Here is a 22,992-nt window from a genome sequence, read left to right as displayed (position 1 = left end):
CCTCTTCCCCCTCTTCCCCCTCTTCCCCCTCTTCCCCCTCTTCCCCCTCTTCCCCCTCTTCCCCCTCTTCCCCCTCTTCCCCCTCTTCCCCCTCTTCCCCCTCTTCCCCCTCTTCCCCCTCTTCCCCCTCTTCCCCCTCTTCCCCCTCTTCCCCCTCTTCCCCCTCTTCCCCCTCTTCCCCCTCTTCCCCCTCTTCCCCCTCTTCCCCCTCTTCCCCCTCTTCCCCCTCTTCCCCCTCTTTTTCTTTTTTTTTTGCTGAAGGCAAGGCAGCTGACAGGAAGATGACTGTTAACCTGACAAGATAAATCCCTTCAATCCACACAGCCTGTGAGCAGCCTATTAAAATTATAATCTAATCCTTTATTAAGGGACTTGAACCCGCTCAGGAGAACGGACACAAGAGGCTTTTGAAATTGTACTGCGGCCTCCACCCCATGTGACATTAAATGGTTTCTTACCACAACAGCCAGCCATAAGTGCGCTAATGAAAACTTAATTTTTGGTGTGCATGCTTTACCCCTAGACGAATCGGTCATCTCTTTCCAATTACTGTGGAATCAAAAAAACAGCCTTTGCTTCTCAAAGAAGTAACGGCATTTTGCAAAAATCGCTGTTGTATGTGGTGAATATTTGCAGCACTGAGATTTGTTTTTTAATTCTGACCTGTGTCGGCGCAATATGTAATAGCCAGAACTTGTGGCATCAGCTTTCCTTCACAAATATCCAATACCCTAAAATTATCTTGCTGTGCACATATCATCAATTTTTTTGTTCCAGCTGGGACATAGATCTTTCCTAAATACTGCAGGTATTGAACTGTGCTCTGTATTCATCACTTGCTAAATTTAATGTCAGCATCTTAAGCAGGAAGGTGCATACTGTGTAGTGTATCTTTGTTCTTTCTATATTAATGGATACCAGTTTTTCAGAAATACTGATCCAAAAAAAATTTTAAGCCAAGACTTGGTATTTGGGATAAATACTTCTTAAAAGTGTATTCTCACATTGGAAGGTTATCAGCAGGGAAGCAACAAAGCTGGTAACTTCTGTTCTTGGAGATGGGGTTTGTTAAGCCTCTGCTGTGATTTGCAGTTGCAGAACTACTCGGGAACTCATCATCCCGATCCAGGTCTGTTCTTGGCAGTTTTTTTGCATCCAGGGTGTGCTGCAAGGTTTGCCCGCTCTTGAAGACCAAGAGGGGATGGGATTGAGTAGGGATCTCTGGCCGTTGCATTTGAGGTGATGTGTTTTATGTTGTCCTTGCGAGATAGACGTCATTTTGGAGACCTGGCAGATGGGGTTTGCTGTTATGCATTTCCCCGGCGCTCTGGGAGCTGCAGTAATTGAAGCCAGCATCACCTTGGGTGTGCGTGCAGCTGGCTCGCCAGCCCCGGGGACAGATGGCTTTGTCGATCCGTCATTAGCGTGGAGGTCAGCTGCAGTTTAAACTGCGGGGGTCGAGTAGCCCTCGCTGCAGGAGGATCTTGTAAAGTTGCGTTGTTGATGTGTCCGATTCCCCAGACTTCTGCAGGACTGACCAGTATCAACAGCGGGGTTTGCAGGAGCTGCAGCATCATGGGTGGTGGTGGTTGGTGATGTCCCTGGAAAGCACCGTTTCAGAGGGTTAATCACAGACTTAGACTAAAGTAAAAGCTTTTTTTTAGGTTAGAAGGGGCTTCTGCATGTTTCTAGGCTTTAAGGTGAGGTTTATGCCTTTGTGTGAGTGAAGGAGATAGGGTGATCTTGTTCAGTTGAGCTTAAAATATGTTTCTTACTTGTCATATAACTAAAAAAACCCTTCTGGAGCATCTTTTCCAGTAAGCGGCAATAAGATGGGAGAGGTGGCTATCTCCATTTTCCAACAGCATTGCAAAAAATATTCTGGGAAGAAAAAAAAATTGCAATCTTGAAGCTTTGGGGCCATCATTTGAGAGCACTGCTCGGGCAGCAAAGGCGCAGAGGATGTTTGGTTGCCTGTTGCAGAGCATGCCCAGGTTGTTTTCCAGCCAGGGAACGTCGCAATCTGATACTTGGGGGGTAATTAGAAGTTCTGTATAGGCTCAGAAGAGCCATTCTTCAGCAGTTTTTATGGAGATAGATAGGCTGTAATTAGCAGTCCGTGGAAGCAGCCTGTTTGGAAAACAAAAAAGCATGTCCTGGAAAGTCTTAATTTTAACCATTGACTCACAGAATAATAAAAGGGAGGGAAGTATTGAGGTTGATGGCTTTCTGCAGGTTAAGATAACTTCAGTCTCCCAGGGAAACCTTATCTGGTGGCAGGAGGAGGGGACATCTTAGCAAGCTTCCCAGGCGTTGCTGCTAGACATGTGCAGGACCCTGAGATTGGAACTGGGAAGCTGGCTAGACTTAAAATAATTTCAACGTAGCTGCACACATGAAGCATATTTCAAATTTAGTCCCAGAGCACTCTTCAAAATACAGGATATTTTCCACATTAAGAGTTTTCAGGAAGAAATTTATGGGTTTTGGCAGTACTGGAAATAGGATGAGTAAAACAAAGCAGAGTCTCGCACATTGTGGGGTACGTGGGGCTTGGGGTTTCCCTCCTGCTCCCCCGTTATCGCTTGCAGATGAACTGCTGAAGCAAACAAAATGCTCCTTTGTGCAGAGGTAGACCCAGAGTGGCCGATGCCTGATGCAGGTGTTGTGTGTCATTCAACAGCTCCTGTGCTTGGCCTTCTTCCCTAATAACTAACTGTCCAGGAGGCTTAGCTAGTCTCATTTGTTTTCTGAAAGTGCCAGGTAGTGTTTCATCCCAACGGACACGAAGCAGCAGCAGATGCAGCCCTGCAGAGACCAGGAGGACCTCTGTTGCCATCGCTGCGCATATGGCCAGCAGAAGCATCTGCTGCCTGGCACTAAAAGGGAGTTGTCTCTTCAGTTGCTCGGTGTGATCTTTGTTACCTGATAGCTGTTGCATGCTGTGGTGCAGCGAAGAAACCCATTTTTCACAGCCTGGGAGTGGACAGCTGATGCTGAAGCATGAACTGGGTGATTCTCTGGTTTCATGCCAACGCTAGCATGGCCTTGTGTAAACCCCGAGAGCTGCCTGGACCCTACGGGCTGTCGGTGCCCGTGACCGTCCCTCCAGCAAGCCTCTCCTAGCTCAGGAGTTGCACAGTCTTCTTCCAGGACTTTGTCCATCATTCTCCCTTGATCTAATAAAAAGTGGGATAAATACCGTCTCTCTAGATACCTGCAGCCACCTGAGGCTTCGCTCCCTTGTTTGGTCTCTCTGCTGCTACTTTGGGTTGAGGAAACTGAAGATGATGAGAGACAAGACACTTCCAGTTTCTGGCTTGCCCTTGTGTTCTTGTTGAGCAGCGGGTCTGAATATTCTTGCTATAACCTCTAGATAGACATTAAAGAAACACACTGCGATTTATGCCCTCCTCAGAGTTACAGATAAGATCTAAATGGCCTTGTCAGAGCACCCTTTAGCTACTACAGCCAGGATTTAAGTTGTGTTAATTCCAGCTGTTGGGCCAAAAACTCTAGAAGTGCTAGCATAATGTAAATATTTAATAGACTATTGCCATTTAAAAGATTAACAGCTTTCCAGCAGGTCTTCAGATGGGCGGAGCTGGGTTGCAGCTCTCTGGTTTCCATCAAGTCAATGAATTTTAGCACTGATCTCCCTGGAAAGCTGATCTAAGCCTCTTAGTCATACTCCGTAGAGTAGGCTTGGCTCTGTGCAAGTTACTTGTGCTGCAATCCCCCATCGCAGCCTTGCTTTTGACTAAGCCTGGGTTCACCCCAAATGAGGACATTTCAGCCAAATTTACCTTTTTATTCCCGTGCAAACATGTGCTGAAAAGAAAAGCAGCATTGAGAGAATAGAAGGTTGCTGCAGCAGGAATTAGCCCACTGACTCCTGATACTCCTGTGATTTCTAGGAGGATGATGAGAAGATAATCCAGGAGATTCAGAAGGAGGCTGAAGAGGAGCAAAGGAAGAAGAATGGAGGTAAGTCACAGTTTTTACCTGTGCTTTGAGATCAGACTGAGGATGACCGGAGAGCATAAGGTTCCCAGCTACTGACAACTCTCTGGATCTTCATTGGATTTTTCCCACGGCCTGGCTGTTTGCAGGCTTCTCCGTGCATTGCTGTGCTGCACCAAGCATCACCCAAATCTTGCTCCAGAGAGGAGCGCGAGCCATCGCCCTGTTCCTCCTGGGAAGCGGTCTAGCTTTAAAGGGCTGTTGCCTGCAGCACAGGGACCGTGGGGAGGCACAAGGCTTGTGTCCAGCTCTCACTTGGCGACGGGTGTCGTGGATGCACAGACCTGTCTCCTCTGCTTGGCAAAGTAGCTGAAGGGCAGCATAACCTCTGTGCTCTGTGGTGGGGGGCACAGGGGCACTGCAAAAGTAGGTGTTCCCCCTTTGTGGTGTGGTATCGATGAAAGGAGCCAACCTGGAAAGCTAGCGCTGCGCTCCACGGTGCCCGGAGCATGGACGGGGCAAGCAGTGATGCTACAGAGAGCATGCTTAAGGAACGTGCTGGGGATGGAGGGTGCCGATTGCAAATGTAAGACCGTGGATCAAGCTTGGTGTGTTTTCGTTCGTGGGAATACTGGTTCTTTTCTCTCCTCCCTCTGCAGAGAACAGTTTCAAGCGGATCGGCCCTCCTGCGGAAAAGCCCATGGAGAAAATCCAGAGAATTGAAGTCATCCCTAGACCCGTTCCTCAGAACTTCCATCAACCTCGGATGGCTCCTTATCCGTTCGTGCACCCTCCCCTCCCGCTCCCTCCTGTCCGTCCCATGTACAATAACATCCCCCTCAACATCGGCCCCATCCCTGCCCCCTACGTCCCTCCGTTGCCTAACATGAGGGTGAACTATGATTTTCCCCAGATCAATGTTCAGCTGGAGCACAACTTGCCTATGCACTTTGGCCCTCAGCCTCGACACCGGTTCTGACCTGGTTCCAACAGCACTTGGCGTAGAGTCACTGCAGGGCAAAGCCACCCCAATAACGTCACCCCCCCCTTCCTGCTCCAGCCCCTCTCGGTTTAGCCAGCTGCAGGGGGATCTGCTCTGACTCACACTGCACTGCACCCCCCTCTAGAGCTTCTCTGAACCTTTGCAATCAAACATTTCAACCTGTGCTGCAACAGGGCTTGGTGCTGCACTTCCGAGAGGTCTCTCCTTATGTTGGGGATCCAGATATTTTGATTTGACAAAGCCTGTTCAGGCAGCTGTTGGGAGGGAAAGTGAGACTTTGTGGAGCACAGGGATGCAGCCATTCCTCGGGGACTTTCCAAAAATCCTGCCTTCCTGCTGGCCAGAGCAGCTGCTGCACAGCCAAGTGAGTCTTGGGGGAAGGGAGGAGAGACTTGGCATTTGAGTAAGACCTTCAGGAACAAGATAACAGGAGTCAGCTGCCCTAGCCTTCTGCCTGCGGAGAGGCACGAGGCTGGGGTTCCCATGTTCTCCAGCATCCCTGTAATCTGCTAGCACCTCCCAGCAGAAATAAATTGTTCAAAACCAAGTCGATCTAGTGTTTTTAGCATTTCTCGCTCTGCAAGTAGAGTGAGGGGATGCAGCAGCCATCTCATTGCTGAGATCTCGGTAGGAAGCCCGGAGCCATCTTCTGTCTCAGGGCTTTAGGAAGTAGCAGAAGACTCGAGCACCCTAATCTTGGGCTGAAACTGAACTTGCCCTCTTTGAAAGGCTCAGGTTTTTTTTCCCCCAAAGGTGGGTGCCTCTCAGCTTCCAAAACGTGGCCTTTGCTTTGCTGTTCTCATCTGGCATCCCAAATCCTCCTGTCATCAAACAGCTGGTAGAAGCACCCAGAGCCTAAGCTGCACCCTTCGTTGCAACAACTGCTTGGGCAAATACCTGGTTAGATGTGTAGACAGTGGTGTGTGATGTGTGCTGTGGCAGAAAAATTAGGAACTACCCTGTAGTTGTGCACGCAGGCAGCGGTGAGCCGGGAGCCCCCTTAGCCGAACCCCTGCAACCGAACGGGCAGCTGTAGCCCTGTGCTGCAGGAAGCTGGCTGCTTCCGCGGCACTTAATAACTTCTCAAAATGCGTGTTTCAGCTTAATTGGCCTTGGAAAAGCATATTAAAAGGCAAACATGAGTATTGCTGGGCTTAGGAGGCGCGAGGGTTTAGGAAAAGCAAAACTTCCTTGTAAGAAGCGGGGGGTGCAGTTGCTGGGCTGCGGGAGGAGCGTTGGCACGAAGCCTTTTCCCCACAGCCCTTGGCTGTACTGTCTGGTACAGGCCCCCTTTAGAAAAGAAAATGGTTGGAGTGGAAAAAAACCTCCTCCCAGACACGCTGGGCTAGCTTTTAGCAGCCCAGTTGCGCTGTCGTTCCCTGAGTGGTTTGGTCTGGGCCGCATCCTGCTCCGTCCTGCTGGGACGCTCGCTGCACTGCCCCTCCTGGTATCCCCCCCTGTATTTGAGCATCTAGGTGTCTTTCGGTTTTATTTGTTTTTCAGGTAAAACTCCCTGCCTCCGCCTCGCGGCTTCTGCCAAACCCTTGCTTGCAGCTCTCTGTAACTGCTCCCGGCACAGCATCTCCTCGGGCGTGCGGTGAGCGATGGGCGCGGAGCTGTCGGTGGGATGCTCCCGGAGGGACCCAGCTTCCACCGTGGCCCAGGTCAGCATCTGGGGGCTGTTGTCCCCAGGAGGGTCTCCCAGAGGGGACTTCCACGCTTTTTGGAGCTGAGTCAGCAATTTCTCCCCTCTCGGGCATTGCCTATGGGTTGAACGTACCCTGCGGAGCGCTCTGTTCCGGCTCCTCGGTGCCGTGGTCTCTCTAGCATTAATAACCAAGTGGTATTCCCTTGCTGCTATCATTTTCTTTTTTTTATTTTAATTTATTTCTGGAAGTAGTCTGGGGGCTGCAGGAGCTTGCTGCTTGGCTGGGTTTTAGCCTGGTTTAAATCCCAGCTTGCACTGAGTGATTCCTGTGGTAGCCAGGAGCAGGGCATCCCGTTGGATTCGGGAAGGGCTGTGTTCACAGCTACAGGTGAGAAAAGGGACCCAGGTCGGAGGAAGTGCGAGTGGCTTCCCCTTGCAGAAAGGGTGTTTAATAGCCGAGATCTTGTGGGCTGAAGGGCCGGTTTGGATCAGCCCTCCAGGCTTTCTGAAGCGTGTGCCTTTCCCTGGCAGGGTGGTCGTGGTTGTCCTCCAGCACCCGCCGGTGCAGCGGGGGGTCAGGCAGTGGAGGTGGGTTGGGGGGCCGGGGCACAGCTCAGCTGCTGTTGGTGGTCCAAACGACGAAGCAAACGTGGCATGATCTCTTCCAGTGTCCCGCGGTGCTGGAGCACTGGCAAAAGTGATGGTCTAATCCCATCTTTTGGTGCATGTCTAGAGATGCGCGGGAGTAAAGAACTAAGCCTTGGCAGGGGGAAGTGCAGAGATGGAGCGAGAGGGACGGAGAATCGTCAGGCAGAGGTGGGAAGGGGAGGTTGGCGTCCGTGGTCCATCCTCGTGGTTAGGATGCAAATGTCTTCTGCTGCCGTGGTGCAATGGTCATGGTCCTGGAGGAGCCCGGTAGAGGTAGGGGGAGAGAGGACCGCTGTCCCCGTGTCCCTGCAAAACCATGAGCTTATTTGTACCTGAGAAGAGAAATGGGTGCTTGCTCTGTGATGTGGAGGTGCACTGTGCCCAGCAGCCCCGAGCGATGGGCTCAGCCCTCCGCCAGCCCTGGGCGATGCTGGGCTCCTGGCGATGCTTCTCCCACCGAGGAAACACCCATTTCACCGAAAATTACTCTGCAGCCAAAGCGCGTGGCTGCTCTTCCCCTCTAACCCGAGAGACCTTGAGAGGTTGTTTCTGATAGCACTTGGGTCTCTGTTGATTTATTGGAAAAAAAAAGAAAAAAAACCCAAAACTTACTGCACAACCAGCAGAACCATCTGTGATCTGATCTCTCAACTCCTGCATCCCGTTCTCCTCCTGCCTCGCAGTCCTTGAAACCATTTGTCCTTTAAAAGGCGACGGGGAGGTTGCTGTGCCCAGGCTGATCCCGTAACAGGTACTTCTTATGGTTAATTGCAGTGTCCCATTTTACTTGCCTTAAAGGTGGAGAGAGAAACTTAGTATTTGCACTTAGCAAAACATTATATTAAAAGCAAGAAACCCTGTAAAGATGTGCATGTTCTGCAACTTTGTATAACAATAGCTGAAAATAAATAGGTGGTTTATTAAAAAAAAAAAAAGAAACAAAAACAAAAAATATTTTTCTTTACCTTCTGGTAGTAAACCGTTCTAATATTCTGTGTGTAAAAAGTTCCTGTATTATATTGTAATTTGAATTTTTGTAAATAAATTTGTGCACTCTGGCTTTTACCTCTGTGCTTTCATTACAGCCAAAACATCATCCTTCCATCCCGACTGCGCCGGCTTGACGCTGGGGCTAATGACCGGCAGCAGCAGGCAGCAGGGGCGAGCAGGCAGGACTGCGTTGCCAGATCTCAGCCTGCGCGGTTGAAAACTCTGCAAGTTGCAAGGCAAAACCCATTTGACCCTCCTGGAAAAAGCTTAATACGTTCCACATGCTCCCGAGAAAAAACTGGACGGGATAGAAAATGGTTTCCAGTTGCTCCTTTAAATGGAAACCAGGATGTGTGAGGTGGGGGGGGGAAAGGCTGGGGGGGCTTTTCCCCCCTTGCAGGGGCGATGGTAAATACAGAATCCAGCCTTAAAAGCAACAGGAAAGGGAGATGGGAAGGGCGAGGGTCCTCCCTGCCACGGTGCAGCAGCTCCAGAGCCCCTTCCCCGTGTGGGCACCCCCCGGCTGCGCTGGCAAACCTCCTCCCTGCCTCCTCCCCGGGCCGGGTGCCACGGCCGGGTGCCACGGCCGGGTTTGCTCGCGCACACGCGGATGTCATCGGGGGGGCGAGGGCGAGCGTGTGGCAATCGGAGCTGCTCAGCGTTTCCTGCGCAGCCTTAATTTCGCCCTGTTTAGAGTAAGGAATGAACGTCCTTCCTTTGTTCGGCCCTTGCTGCGGTGCTTAAACCCGTGTCTGAAGCTGGAGGTCCCTCTTGGCGATGCCCTCCCACTGCCCCGCCCGGGATGTGTTTTGGGGGGCTGTGCAGCCCCTCTTCCCAAAATTTGCTTCTAGCAAACCAGCTTTAAATTTTAAAAGCCAACCAGGAGCCCGTCGGTGACCTGCAGGTGCCGAGCCGGGCTGCGGGAGATGAAGGGCAGCGAAGGGGCTGGCTGCTCTCGGCACGGGGGATGGAGTTGGCCCCCCAGCCCCTCCATAAGCCCCTGCTGCACCCCATCTTCAGAGCTGACGCTGAGGTTGGCCCCAGCATCAAACCTGGCTGGTTTTGGCTGTCTCGGGAGGGCTGGGGGCACATCCCGGACATCCCGGCTCCTCCGGCCGGACGCCGTGTTTTGGCCTGGGCTGCAGCGGATGGGCTTCCCACCTCCTTCCCGTCCTTAGATTTTTTTTTTTTTTTTTCAATCTTCCCCTTCTCCATATCACCGAGCAGAGGAGGGGGCTTATTGCTGACCCCCGCCATGCCACACACCCAAAACCAGCCCCCCATCGCTCTCCCTTCCTGGAAATATCTGAGCCAAGCGGAGAAAAAGCAGCTCCTTCGCAGCGCTGCCAGGCTGAAGGGCGGCACGGCTTCGCTCCCGGCTGCGAGGGCAGGAGGAGCTGGTTTGCAGGGGGGGGTGATTTGCGGGAAAGATGGTCTTGCTGGTGCACCTCCCTGACCCGCGCGTGGCTCACCCGTCCTCGGAGATGCCCTGGGCTCGGTGGCTTAGGGCTGCTCTGAGCATCTCGAGCGGTGACCCAGCCTCCAGCCAGCTTTGGCTTTAAGCCTGCTCGGTGGAGATGAGCCCGGTGGTCACCGTTCCCTTCCCACCAACTCATCGGAGCCCTCCAGAGCCAGCTCAATCTTTGTGAAGCAATTTGGCCCCCAAAGGCTCTGCCACCCCAATTGCTCCATGCTCACTCGTGCCTCCCATTAAAAGGCCGTGGCGGCCCCAGCCGCGGTCGCCCCGACAGACCACACACCACTGCTTGTATCCCAATGCAGGTTTTATTTTTTATTCATCTTTCTCCATTTGAAGCTATTTTTTTTTTAAGTTATACAAATGGCACTTACAAAAAAATAATAATAAAAAAAAAAAAAACCAAAACCAAAAAAACGAACAAACCCAAAACTTAAATTTTCAGAGTGAGATGTTTTCAGAGTCACGACACCCGATAAGAGGAGACAGGAGAGATGTTGACCTAGTGTCACACGGAAGAAGCCGGAGCGGGAGTTACATGGTTCGAACTGCGACGGGGGACGGGGAGGAGGCGACACGGGGGAGGGTGAAGGCCAGCGAAAAGTGTGTGCCAAGTCACAGGGTCACTCAGGGCTTCATCAAGACACTCGGTCCTTCGAGGGGCATCGTGGTCCCCGGGCGGGCGGGCGCGTGGTGCCCGTGCGAGCGCAGGCAGCCCCTGGATGTGAGCGCAGAGCCGAGGTAGAGTCCCAGCCGGGATCCCCTGCGCCGGCGAGGGACCCCGGCCCGGAGCCGTCCCCCTGGCAGGGGACGGGTCGCTCGCTCGCTCTCCCAGCTGAGAGTTTAGCACCAAGCTCCTACGGAGGGTTATCCCTCCACATGGCTTTAAGGCTGACGAGCCCCTGCCTTGCCTCCGGCAATAGGGACCGGCCCTGTTTTGGCACGGCAGCGATGCCGCGAGCACCCTTGGCGTGGGGTGGGGTGGGGGGGGACCAGCGCTCCCTCCCCAGCGGGGGCCCACGGGGGAAAAGGCTCCTTGGTGTGTTTGCAGGGAGCAAATACCGGCCCCGGGAAGGCCCCAAAGGATAAAGTGCCTTTCCACACCCTAACGAACACGTCAGCATCACCCGTTACAAACAGCGTTATACTCTAATGCAGACCTAGTACAGACAACAGCTGGTAACACAGTGCCATGGAGAGCATATATAAATAGAGACTAACAAAAATACTGTTTTGGTCTTTTTTTTTTTTTTTCTTTTTTTTTTTTTCCAGTAGGGTTGCGATGGCATGAGAGCCGAGCCCAGGTGCCCCGGGGGCGGCGGGACCGGGAGCTGCCCTCCTCGGGGGAGCCCGCGGGAACGGGCGCTTCCTAATTCAGCATTAGGTGTTCAGTGATTCGCTTCACTGTTCCAGTATTTTATGAGAAAAGAAAAAAAAAAAACAAAGGTACTGAGCAAATATCACTGTGCAAAGTTTGCTAAGGAACTTTTCTATTCTGTAAACCAAAATTTGCAGTTTATGCTTCCAGCCACCACCCGGGGGAGGTTGCATCGGCCAGCCGGGCTCCGGCCGGGACCAAAGCCTGCTGGCGCTGGAGGTGGGCTGGATGAAGCCCCCCACCCGGCATGGGCTTGCTCTGTGTCCCCCCCACCCCATCCCCTCCCAGGCACAGCAGCAGGACCAGCCTCGGGGCAGGCGCCGGCCAGGCTGGACCCACCATGGGGGTCTACGATGCTCCTCCAGAGCCAGAAGCACAAGGAGGGGCAGAGGGACACAAGGAGCGCGGGGCTCCGCGAGATGAAAGGCTGAGGCTTTCCAGACGGGATCACCCTAAAAAATCATTTCCAGGTGCATGGTTGGGGGGGGTCAGCTGGCTGGCCCTACCGCGGGGACACGTGCCAGCACACGCCAGCCCCGTCCCTGGGGATGCTGTGATATGTAAGGTCACCTCTTATGGCTCAGCTGGGGATGAATCCCGCCCCGAAAGGCAGGAGCAGAGAGAAGGAGCTGGGGGGAGCTGGCTGAGCCCAGCACCATCGCTCTGCCCCTGGCTGGAGCGAGGCGGGATGGGACGGGTGCTCCGGGGGACACTGGCAGCACAGACCGAGGCAGCGCCAGTGCTGATATGGCAGAAGCGAGCACAGAGGTGATCTTATTCCCTTTTTCAATCGAGGAGAGAAAATAAACTACCTAAGGTGATGCTCGGGGCCGGGGCGGGGGGGTACGGCAGTTTCCAAGCCCAGCAAACCTGGAGGGAGGCAGGGGGGTGGAGGGACAGACCCCTCTACAAAGCTATAGGCAGGCTGCCCCATCACTTTTCCAGTTCTTACCGAGATTTATGGAGACCCACCTCCCACATAACGCACCGACTCTACGGCGGGAGGGAAGGGCAAGCCGATCTGAAAATCCTTTTACAGAGAGGAGAAACAAAACCCAAAAGAAAAAAGGACAGAGGAGGGAAAAGAAAAGTTGGCAATGGGAGGTACGCTAAAGTGCATTAATATTCCCAGAGGGTGGAGGCGTCAATGGCGTCGGCGGATGCCTTGAGGACCCCGGCATGGTCGCCCTTCAGGTATTTGCCATTGATTTTGATAGCCACTTTGTTATAGTCGCAGAACTCAAAAAAGAAGTCCACGGGGGTGTCGCTGCTGCTGGTGACGGACGACTCGCTCCCCACCATCCAGTACTTCCCGGTGGCATCTGCAGGCAGAGGGAGAGGGGACAAGGTGGCCCCGTGAGCCACCACGAGGACCCTAATAGCCATCACCCCCCCAGCCCGTACCCACCCCCGGGGACTCACCCTTGATGTTGTAGGCCCCGTCGTTGAACTCCAGCTGGAAGACATCGTAGGAGGAGCGGTTGGAGTCCAGGGTGCCGGTCACCTTCCGGCACCCGATGAAGCCATGCTCGCCGCGGAGGACGATGATGGGCCTGTTGATCAGCTTCATCACGAAATGCTCCGTCTCGCCTGCGCCGGAGGGGAGAGGGGCCGTGAGAGCAGCCCAGGGGGGCGCAGAGCCCGGACCCCGCGGCTGGCAGGCAGCGGTGAGAAGGGTGGGCTGGTGCCCCCCACCCATTTCTCACCCACCCCATCTGTCCCCCCATCCCGCGGCACCTTAAGAAAACCTTATTGCCTGCATCCCTGAGCATCACTTGGAAGAGGAGCCTGGCTTGGGGAGGAACTGTCCGTCCCCTGCCGCCCCAGCGCGGGGGCGGGGGTCCCTGAGGGGGTCCCTTACCCGCCGTCTCCATGGAGGCCGCCAGCTGCCCGTTCTTCTTTGCCGTCACGTACTTGCCGTTGGCAGCTTTCAGGGTGATGCGCTTGTCGCACCACTCGATGTCGAAATAGCAGCTCGCGTTCCTGCGGGGGCAGAGAGGGCGGTCAGCGGGATGCGACGGACGGGGACCCTGCTGGTGCCACCCCACCGGCTCGGAAAGGGCCACGGCTGGGTCGGGAGACCCCGATTTGATCCATTTTTGCGGGATGAGCCACGTTGTGGTGACCGTCCCGATGGGAAGTGCTCGCCCCGCAGGCGGGAGGCAGGCAGGCAGCCAAATGCGCTTTTGGGGTTTCCGCCCGGCTCTCAGCTAGCGAAGGGTTGAACTGCAGGGTAAAGCATTTCGCCAGTCCCAGCCGGCCGGGAAGGATGACGTGGCCTGAGGGACTTCCCGAGCATCGTGGGCGGCAAGCCTCAATCCAGCCCCTGCTCTCTGGGGAATTCACTGCCTGCACTGGGAAGCATTTCAGGGCAAGCACCTAGGCTGGAAAATCCCCCTTGGATTCCCCTGGGAGATGCAGAGAGGTCCCCGAAGCCCAGACATGGCCCAGAGCCGCTGGGGACAGGGGACTCACTTTGTGGAGGCGGTGGACTGGATGCCCCCGTTGGAGGTGAGGGTCCAGTACTTCCCAGTGTAGGTCCTGAAGGCGCATTTCTTGGTGTCCTTGTTGATCTCCAGCTGGTAGGTCTCCTGGTCACCCTCCTCGTCTTGGTTGGCCGAGAGGTCCATCCCTGCGGGGCAGAGGCAGAGGGAGGTGGGGGGCGCCGGGGAGGGACCCCAACCCACCTCCAGCAGGTCCGGGTGCAGGGGCAGCCCAGGAAACCCAACTGAGAGGGGCTCCTGCACCCCTGGGTGAGCTTTGGTGACTCCTGAATCCCTCACACGCATCTCCCCTCTGGCATTTTGGGTTCAAATCCAGGTTTTCATTTGGCTACTCAAGTGTTAAGGCCAGAAACAAGGGCTGGACTGAGCTGAGGCAGCCATGAGCTTCAGCTCAGGACTCTCCGGCTCCATCATCATGAAGCGCCAAGCAAAGACCAACTTAGATATTTCACACAGAAAAGGGCTGTAGTTTTTTTCCCCGAAGGTGACAGCCAGGTTATTCAATCCATTAGCAGAGGCCGCCGCACCACCTATGAATCCCCAGCTCGTGGCGTGTTTAAGGACCGTGGCACCGTTTTTCATCCGTAAATTGTCACAGCCCGTTGGGGCGGCGAGGTTGGCAGGGAGAGGAGGCTCGGGAAAGCCCTGGGGCAGCCAAGCCTTTCCCTGGCTCCCAAAAAACCATCGGCACCAGCCTGTCCCCCAGCTCTGCCAGCCGCGATGACCCGTCCCTGCACCAAAGGGACCAGAGACAGGATTTGCCCCAGCAGCCTCAGAGGTGGATGCAGCCGGTCCTGGGACCACCAGCCACAGTCCTGGGGCCACCACTGGCCCCCCTGGCCACGTGCACATCCACCCACAGGCACTGAGCCCAAGCAAACCTGCTTAGTCAGGGCTAGTGGGGCCAAACCCTCTCCAGAGCTCTCCTGCTTGGTGGATTTCTGCCTAAAAATACTTTTGGGATGCGAGTCACAAGCCGTAGCCTGGAGCCAAAGCGAAGCGGCCCCGCTGCCACGCCAGGTTTGGGGGAGGGAGCCGAGGCGCGGAGCTCAGCCCCGCTCCTCCCTGCCTACCTGCAGCTGGGACGAGTGCAGACGGGCCCCAGTACCACCAGTGGGGCATGGATCCATAACCAGTAAGAGCAGCCCGGTAGGGGATAGCGATACGGACTGCGGTTCAGTGGAACCAGATGAGTTTTTCAGAGCAGAAAGCACCCGCGTCCGTCCCCTGCTGCATGGGTGCTACAGGCTCGAGTCCAACCATGCACCTGGTCCTGGAAAGGATGCAAAGCCTGTGTGCAACCTTTCCGCCCAAATCTGCCTTTTCCTGGAGCCGAGAACCTCCAAGAACCAAATGCGGGGCTGGCAACACGTTCAGCCCCTTGCACCTCCGCAGTGCATTGCCTCCCAGTTTCTCGGCTGCTGGGATTTCGAGTACTGCAATACATGGTCACTGGGAGGGCTTCAGGGACTGCAGCCTTGGTGGCCCTTCTGCACTGGAAAGCCATCAGCAAGTCCTACCAGCTGCACCCAGTGGGTGCTGACCCACCAGGGGACCATCTACCTCCACGCACCAGCTCTGGGTCTTGGAAATGGAGATGCCTTCCCCCCAGCTCCCACAGCTGGGGCAGACACAGCTACCTGGCGGCTTCCATCACCCTGCCTGCATCTCCAAACAGACATGGGCGTCCAGTGGCCCCCGGGGAGCAGCCTTGCATATCAGTCTCCCACCTTTCCCAGAGGGATTAGGCTTTGAAGGTTTTGCTTTGTGGGCTGGAATCTTATCTCCCACGCCCAAAGTCTCCTATGGCTGCCACACCGCTGCCTGTTCACAGCATCTCCCCTCCCGCCAGGAATCCTCCAGCACCTTCTGCAGCTCCCGATGGACACGCAGCCACCCCCCCCGGGGTATCTGGGCAGAGGGGTGCTGCACGGCCACCAACCCCGGCCCCACTGGCCAAAATCCTCAGCTTGTGTGGTTGCCCCACTCTCGCTGCCTCCCAGGGCTGCCGGGGGCCGAGCCAGCGGTTGGAGGAAACATTTGGTTTTGATTCTGCACCCCCGCCGGGAAAGCAGCGCCGCGGCAGGCTGCTCAGCCCCTCTCGAGAGCCGTACGACCGCCCGCTCGCCGGAGCGGAGCTGGAGAAGGGGAAGATGGGCTCTGCGGGGGCTCACGGAGAGGGGCTGGGCTGCAGGAGGGGATGCGGGGGGACACGGCCTGCCACCCATTGCTGCTGGCACCCCCAAACCTGCAAGAGCTGCTGCTGCAGTTTGCATGGGGGGAAGCGGGCAGTGGTGTTCCCTCCTCACCACGTTTTTAGGTGAGGAGCTCCCCGACCTGCAGGCGATGGGGTGACCCTGGGGAGATGCTTTGTGCCACAGAGCAGGATCGGATGGGCTGGAGACGGGACAGTGAGTGCCGGGAGCTTCCCAACACCGTCCCCTCTCCCCCAGAGACCCCCACTACGGAGCACAGCGAACCCACCAGCCTCCCCCCAACCCCACCACCGTGCAATGGCCCACGCTCCCGCCGTTGTGCAGAGGTTTGGCTTTCCCCGGTGCCTTGCAGGGCCCGGCGGCAAGAGGGTCTCCCACCGCCCCCTCCCCGAAAGCGGCGCTGGGTTGGGTTACACCGACTCAGCAGAAAGGAATGCAATTACAGCTGGGGCAGGAGGAGGCTTCAAAGGGCTGTAACTGAGCCGGAGCAGGAGGTTTGGGGGGTCAGAGGCGGTAGGACCATGGCAGGTCCAAGAGAGATGTCCCCGTGTCCCCGTGGTGGAGGACAGAGGCTGTCCCTCCAGCCACCCCCACCCCTGCTTTTTGCAGCCCAGGGCTGTTGCAAGGAGCTGGCGTCTCCCGCAGCGCCCGGCCGAGCCGCTGCCGCTCCAATCACGCTTTAATTACCGCTCTTGGTAAATTTACAGTCTGGAGCCGGCACGACTGTGCCTGACCTTGACGAAGCTGCTAATTGCAGCTGGAGGCGGGAGGGGGGCAAGCACGCCGTGGCAGGGCGGCGCTTTGGGAGGGGCAAGAGGGGAGGCACGGCTGTGCCCCCCAAAATTCCCCGTGTGGGATGGCCTCCGGCTCCGTCTGCGACACGGGTTTGCTACGGGAGTCTTGGGGAGGATGGAGAGGTGGGAGCAGGGGGGGCTGAGGCATGTGCCCCCAGGGCTTCCTACACCGAGCCCCCTCCAAACAAAGCCCCTGGGTTGCAGATGCCCAGAGAGGAGAGCTGGGGAAGGGCGATGGGGAGGAGAGCCAGCGCTGGGGCAGAAAGGGCTTCTCCAGTCCTCGGCTGCCGAGGTTTCCAGCCACTGCCAACCCCTCGGGTCTGCAGGACCGATGCTCTCCAGCCCAGGATGGCGGACGCACACAGAGGCCCGCGGCCATCCCAGAGCACGCATGTGCCTTCCCGCACCTCCCAAAGAGACAAGTTTCTCCTTTAGGAGCAGCAGTTTGCTGGGGCAACCTCCACGCCATGAGGGGCTGCAGACCCAGCACGGGGGGGGGCATTTTACAGCACGCAAAAGACTTTCCCTCTATATTAAGTTCATGCAGAGGGTGTCCCATGAGCTGTCCTGGGATGCTGGTGAGACCCAGTGGGATGCTCCATGGAGAGGAGGTCAAGAGCCTGGAGAACCACGGCCAACCGGTGGGACAAGCCAGCTGGAGCAGCCCCCATGCCCGAACCCACGGGGGGTAGATCCACACATCAGGAGCTGCCTGCTGCACGGGCTCTGCTCGCTGCCTTTCTACGGCTGGGAGCCGGCAGGGCCCGCAGGCAGCTGCCAGCCCTGCCCCGCACCGGGAGCAGACGGGAGGCTGCACCTTTCCCATCCTCCAACTCCCCAGGGGCCAAGAGGCTCCCTTCCAAAAAACCTAAGGTTATGCCTGAAAAAAACCCGCGCCCGCCTCCCTCCGAGGGAGCGTTGGCAGCACCCTGCAAAGCCCCCGAGCCCTCGTGGGTGGCAGGGCAGGCTTTCGGGTGCTCGTGCCCCAGCAGCTGGGGTGGTTGCACCCAGTTCTGCCTGCGCAGGTCGGGTCCGGTCTCCCCGCAGGGCTCTGGCACCCTCCACCCCACGCTGCAGCCGCACACGTGCCCTGAGACTTGTCCCTTCCCTGCCCTTCAGACGAGCTTATGTTGCACCCGTACATAAATCCAAGCATGTTTTTATCTAAAAGCAAAGCCTGGAGCACCCCGGGATCGTGCAGCTCCTCTGCTGGGGGTGCAGCTCTGCAAGGGGGTCACAGGCGGGGGTGAAACACGGATTTCCTGGAGAACCCACCCCTCCTTCCCTATGGATGTCTTGTGGCTTGACATCTCCGGATGAAAACCTGCAGCCAAGCCCACGTGCCCCCAGCCGTGCCCCCAGCCCCGGAGCCACATCTCCCCCCATCACTGCGGCACTGAGATGAACTGGGGGGGGGGGGGAACTGGCTGCGGCTGCAGCCAGCAGTGACCCACCCCGTGCCGGGAGGGCTCCTGGCCCCGGAGCAGAGCTCCCCACGGTCAAGCTGGCATGCCCAGGCGCGCTCCTGTCCCCGCACTGCTCGCCCGCCCCCCTCCCCGGACCCCCATTTCCCGAAATGCCTCGCTCCCGAGCTGGCCCACCCTCTCCCCGCATCACGGTGGGGGAGGCAGGCGGCACACCTCGGCCGGGCGGGGGGCTGGCAGGGGCCCAGCGGAGCGGGGAGGACGCCAGCGCTCTGCCCCCGGGGACCCTCGCGCCCACAAAGGGCCCTTTGTTGCCACAGCCGGGGCTAGAAAGGAGCCATTGAGCCGGGGAGGAGGCTGCTTTCTGCTGGCAGCACCCCGACTCAGCTCTGTTTGAAGGTGCAATGGGGAGACGGGGGCTCTCACGGAGCGCGGGGCTCCCCAGGGACCCCGTCCTTCTGTGGCTGGAGGCAGGGGAGAGATGCCAGGGCCACCCCCAGCCCCAGCGCTGGTGGAGAGGCAGGGCTGGCACCCACCTTATGCCCCCCCTCCGGGATTGCTGGCGTTGTGGTTCCCAGTGCCCTGCGCGCAGGGGATGGCGACGCCGGCCATCCCGGGGACAGGGAGGAGGCTCCAAGCCAAGAGCTGACTCGGCACTCGTGGGACAGCGCTGTCCCAAGGCTGGACCGGCTCCAGCTCCCAGCCAGGAGCCACAAAAGCCCCATGGCCCCATCCCTGCTCCTCCCATGGGGCAGGGAAGGGACAGCCACTGCCAGCCCTGCTCCCTCCCTGACTCCACACGGGCACAAGCTGCCTTTTCCCATGAGCCTGTGCCGAGCCGCAGCCGCTCCCTGCCCGCATCCCGCATCCCCCATCCCCGGCGGCCTCCGGCGCATCTGCCAGCAGCGCGGCGCTTATCAGCTCAGCGGGGGGAAAGGGCTGTCTGCAACCGCTTCCTCCGACGGCTGTTTTTCGGCTGCCTTCTCCGTAACCTTGGGACAAGGCACTTTCCCGATGGGAGAAGGGAGGGCGAGCCCCAGAGAGCAGCAGCTCCCAGCCGCTCACTGCTGCCAGGCAGGATACACCGGGTGGCAACGGCTCCTGCGGCCAAAATGGACTCAAGCGAGGATGTGCAGCCCCAGCGCACTCCTCCCCGCCGTGTTTTCCTTGGAAAAGGGCCGGGCACAGCCCAGAGCCCCCTGTTGCTGGGGAGATTTGCGCACACCCCCCCCTTTCCACCCTCCCCCCATCCGTTCCAAATCACACAAAGCCGGCGGGTCCGCCAGCAGCGCTCCCACCCGCGCCGTGGGGTCCCCCACCGCCGCCGCCCCATCCCGCACATCTCCCCCCCACATCTGGTTTTCCCATCTCCGGTGACAAAGGGCTGCAGCAGCCCTTCCCCCACGGCGCTGCCGCAGCCTCCCACCATCCTCCCGCCATCGCCATCCTCCTCCTCTTCCCCAAACCCCTGCGCCTGGGCAAATAGTCCCCGCTGCCCATCTTTGCAGGCATTTTTTTTTTTTTTAAAGGGGTTGCTTTGCAGCGCAGAATTTGCTCTCGGAAAGGACAAAGACAGTGAGCTCCCTGCAAGGAGCTGCCCAGGCACGGAAGAGGGTTAAGCTGCAACCTTGAAATATTATATATACACACAAAAAAAATTCCCCGCTGCTTGTTCCTCCAGGCTTTGCTGCAGCGAGACATGCTCACACCCATCCCGCGCCCGGCGTGCACCGGCCTGACTTGGCACGCCGGTGATGCGCCCCGGGGCTCCCACACCAGCCCGGCCACGGCAGGCAGCCGTGCACCTCCAGCATCGCCCTGCCCGCTCCGCGGGGACCCCCCGTCCTCCAGCAAGCACCCCTCAAGCTGGGGGGGGTGGGATGCACGCTGGGTGCTGGAAGGCGGGCGGGCAGCCGCGTGCCCCGGAGAGCTGCGCCGTGTGGCCGCGATGCTCGAGGCAGGCGGCACGGTGGCCTCTCCGGAGAGCGGAGGGGATGGGCGCGGGTGCGGACGAGCGACGGCCTTTGTGCGGGTGGCTGTAGGTGACGGCTCGACGTGGGCATTTTGGTGAAGCCATTTATGTAACGCTGCCAAGGCCAGGGGGGTGGGCGGCACCCACCCCCCCACCCAGCGGGGAGCGCAGCCCCATGTTGGGGAGCGCAGCCCCCCCAGGGCCCCGCTCTGCAGGGCGCGTGGCTCAGCAATGCTCGGGGAAGGGGGAGTTTGGTGGAGGCTTTGTTGGGTGAACAATGAGCTCCGCAGGTAGGAAGGCGAGAGATGGCAGCTCTGCCTCCTTCACGGCAAGGGAAGACCCCATCCACCCCCCCATCCATCCCTGCACCCCAAGGCAGGCCCCTCACCATTCCTCCCCCACCCAGGGCGCCCTGCGGAGGCGGTGCTGCAGAGATGGGGGTGCTGGAGGGATGGGGGGCCCCCAGGCAGGCGATACTGGAGGGATGCGGGAGGGGGAAGGGAGAGGGATGTGGGAGGGGTGCGGGGGGATGATGATGGAGGGATTCGGGGAGGGACCGCGGGCAGCCATGCTGGAGGGGTGCAGGGGGGTGCCCTGGGGAGACGGTGACTTCGGGGGAGGGGTGTAGGGACGTGTGTGAGAAGGGGTTCAAGCAGGGGGGGAGAGACCCTGAAGAGGTGATGGCAGAGGAAGGCAGGGGAGGGACGTGGGGGGCTGCCGGGGGGGCAGTGCTGCAGGGGGGGGCCACTCCGAGGTGGTGATTCTGGGGTGATGCAGGGGATGCGGAGGAGGTGATGCCCGAGGGATGCAGGGGGGCAGCTCGGGGCGGGCGATGCCCGAGGGATGCCGATGCCCGAGGGATGCAGGGGGGCACCCCGGGGCGGCGAGAGCCCAGGGACTTGGGGCGGCCGAGGTTCCCCCCCTCCCATCCCCTCGTACCTTGCCGGGTGGAGACATTCCTGTCGTTGCCGGCTCGGAGCACGACCTGCGGGCAGCTCTGCTCGAGGGCGAAGAGCTCATCCTTGCCCACCTTGGCGCTCTTGCCCGCCTTGAGGGTGCCGCTGGGTCCCGAGGGGGCGAGGTAGCGACCCTCCCCGTCGCGGAAGGCCACCTTCCCGCAGCGAAACTCGAGGGTGAAGGCGGTGCCGGGCTCGGCGGCGGGGACCAGGCGGCCGTCGCAGCGCAGCAGGCGGTGGTCGCAGCTCTGCAGGCTGTAACGCTGCTCCACGAAGAGGAGGGTGATGAGGGCGTCCACGCCCCACGGCACGTCGCGGTCCACGGCCAGTTCGTCGCGGCGAGGTCCCAGGTGGGCGTAGCGCTTGCGGGCCAGGCTGTAGAGGTTGGCCTGGGGATGCATGGCCAGGTGGACGCTCCATTTCTCGGTGGCCGAGACGGCAGGGGCGAAGCAGGAGAGACGGTCCTCGGTGCCGCCGAAGAAGCGGCGGTGGGGCTCGGACTGCAGCGACCAGCGCCCGTCGCCGTGAGCCACCACCAAGAAGCGACAGTCGGGACCCGGCTCTTCGCTGTCGCAGCTCACCCGGCCGTCCTTGTCGGCTGCCAGGTACCGGCCCAGGTGGCTTTTGAGCAGCACGGCGCTGGAGTCCTCCCCGTCCTGCTCCAGCGTCCAGATCTGCTTCTTCTTCATGCTGGCGGCCGAGGCGTTCACCTTGAAGCCGAAAGCCTCCGCCGTCAGGTACTTGTTGCTGCAGTTGATGAGCCCGAACTGGATCTGCACCGGCTCCGCCGTCCCGTTCGCCGTCATCCTGCCGCTGCTGCTGCCGCCGCCACCGACCGCCGCTGCCGCCGCGCCCGCCCCGCCGCCGCCTTTATATCGCGGCTGCCGCGGCGCCGCCCCCCCCCCCGCCCGCCGGGGCCGCCCCCCGCCGCGACCCCCGCCCGCCCCCCTCCCCGCCGCCCCTCCGGCCGCTCCGGCCTCCGCCGCTGCTCCCCCGCCGCCCCCCGCGTCGCTGCAGAGCCCCGCGGCGTGGCAGGACCGATCCCGGCGTAGCAAGAGCCCCCTTGAATTGCAGGACCATCCCCTCCCCGCATTGCGAGACTCCACCGCATTGCAAGACCCTTCCCCGCATTACAAAAGCCCCCTTGAATTGCAAGACCCCCGTTATTGCAGGACCCCCACTGCATGGCAAGACCCCTCCCTGCATTGCAGGAGCCTCCTTGAATTGCAAGACCCCCCCCCCCACAATGCAAGTCCTCACTGCATGGCAAGACCCCTTCCGGCACAGCAAGAGCCGCCTTGAATTTCAGGACCCCCCCCACGCTGCAAGTCCCCACTGCATGGCAAGACCCCTCCAGGCATAGCAAGAGCCCCCTTGAATTGCAGGACCCCCCATACCTTGCAAGACCCCTTGGCACGGCAAGACCTTTCCCTGCATTGCAACAAGTCCCTTGAATTGCAGAACCCCCCCTACATTGCGAGACCCCCACTGTATAACAAGACCCCTCCTTGCATAGGAAGAGCCCTCTTGAATTGCAGGACCCCCCACATTGCAAGAATACCCCTGGCGCGGCAAGACCCACCCCCACATTGCAAGGCCCCCTATGCATTGCAGGATCCCCCCACATTATAAGACCACCCCCTGCACTGCAAGACACTCCCTTGAACTGCAAGTCCCTCTCCTGCATTGCAAGAATCCCCTCTGCATTGCAAATCCCCATCCCACTGCAAGACTCCTCCTACGTTGCAGGACCCCCCCTGCACCCCTCTGCCCCTCCCAGGCTGTTGGCCACGCTGCAGGGCTGCAGGACAGAAGGGGAGAAGGGTGAAAGATGCCATGGCCCCCCACCACCTCTGAGCCCTCCCAGCGCCCTGTGCCAGGCACCAGCAAGGCTGGAGCATCTGGGCCCTGGGGAATCTGCATTTCCCCAGCAAAGACAGAAGCAAAACACGGGCACTCCTGTGCAAGGGGGGGATTTCGAGGCCGTTTCTCAGGGTGTAGGTGAGCAGCGTTGCTGTG

General features: G+C 58.6%; 2 protein-coding genes across 8 annotated transcripts in view; one reads left to right on the top strand and one right to left on the bottom strand.

The window, feature by feature from the left end:
- RNF216 (ring finger protein 216) overlaps nt 1-8,109 on the top strand; it is an 82,929-nt gene extending 74,820 nt beyond the window's left edge. For all 7 annotated transcript variants that reach the window (XM_075165361.1, XM_075165355.1, XM_075165354.1 and 4 more), the window contains 2 exons: nt 3,918-3,987; nt 4,623-8,109. In XM_075165361.1, the coding sequence (XP_075021462.1) occupies nt 3,918-3,987; nt 4,623-4,942 (390 nt within the window). In that variant the 3' untranslated portion in view covers nt 4,943-8,109. The remainder of the gene's footprint in view (nt 1-3,917; nt 3,988-4,622) is intronic.
- Nucleotides 8,110-10,018: 1,909 nt separating this feature from the next.
- On the bottom strand, nt 10,019-21,813 carry FSCN1 (fascin actin-bundling protein 1). The gene is made up of 5 exons (XM_075165362.1): nt 20,957-21,813; nt 13,583-13,739; nt 12,969-13,090; nt 12,530-12,697; nt 10,019-12,429 (listed from the first exon to the last, which is right to left on the bottom strand). The coding sequence occupies exons 1-5, from the start codon at nt 21,777-21,779 to the stop codon at nt 12,227-12,229; spliced, it is 1,473 nt and encodes a 490-aa protein (XP_075021463.1). The 5' UTR covers nt 21,780-21,813; the 3' UTR covers nt 10,019-12,226.
- Between the last annotated feature and the right edge of the window lie 1,179 nt (nt 21,814-22,992).

This window comes from Calonectris borealis, chromosome 16 (assembly GCF_964195595.1).
Source record: "Calonectris borealis chromosome 16, bCalBor7.hap1.2, whole genome shotgun sequence".
Classification (NCBI taxonomy): domain Eukaryota; kingdom Metazoa; phylum Chordata; class Aves; order Procellariiformes; family Procellariidae; genus Calonectris; species Calonectris borealis.
The sequence above is the reverse complement of the archived record's forward strand: the minus strand, read 5'-3'. Positions and strand labels throughout refer to the sequence as shown.

Coding starts and splice junctions, on each gene's coding strand:
- FSCN1 (XM_075165362.1), bottom strand. CDS start 21,779: ATGACGGCGAACGGGACGGCGGAGCCGGTGCAGATCCAGTTCGGGCTC. Junction 13,091..13,582: donor CAGTCCACCGCCTCCACAAA/GTGAGTCCCCTG, acceptor CTGCCCCCGCAG/GAACGCGAGCTGCTATTTCG. Junction 12,430..12,529: donor CGGGGCCTACAACATCAAGG/GTGAGTCCCCGG, acceptor CTCTGCCTGCAG/ATGCCACCGGGAAGTACTGG.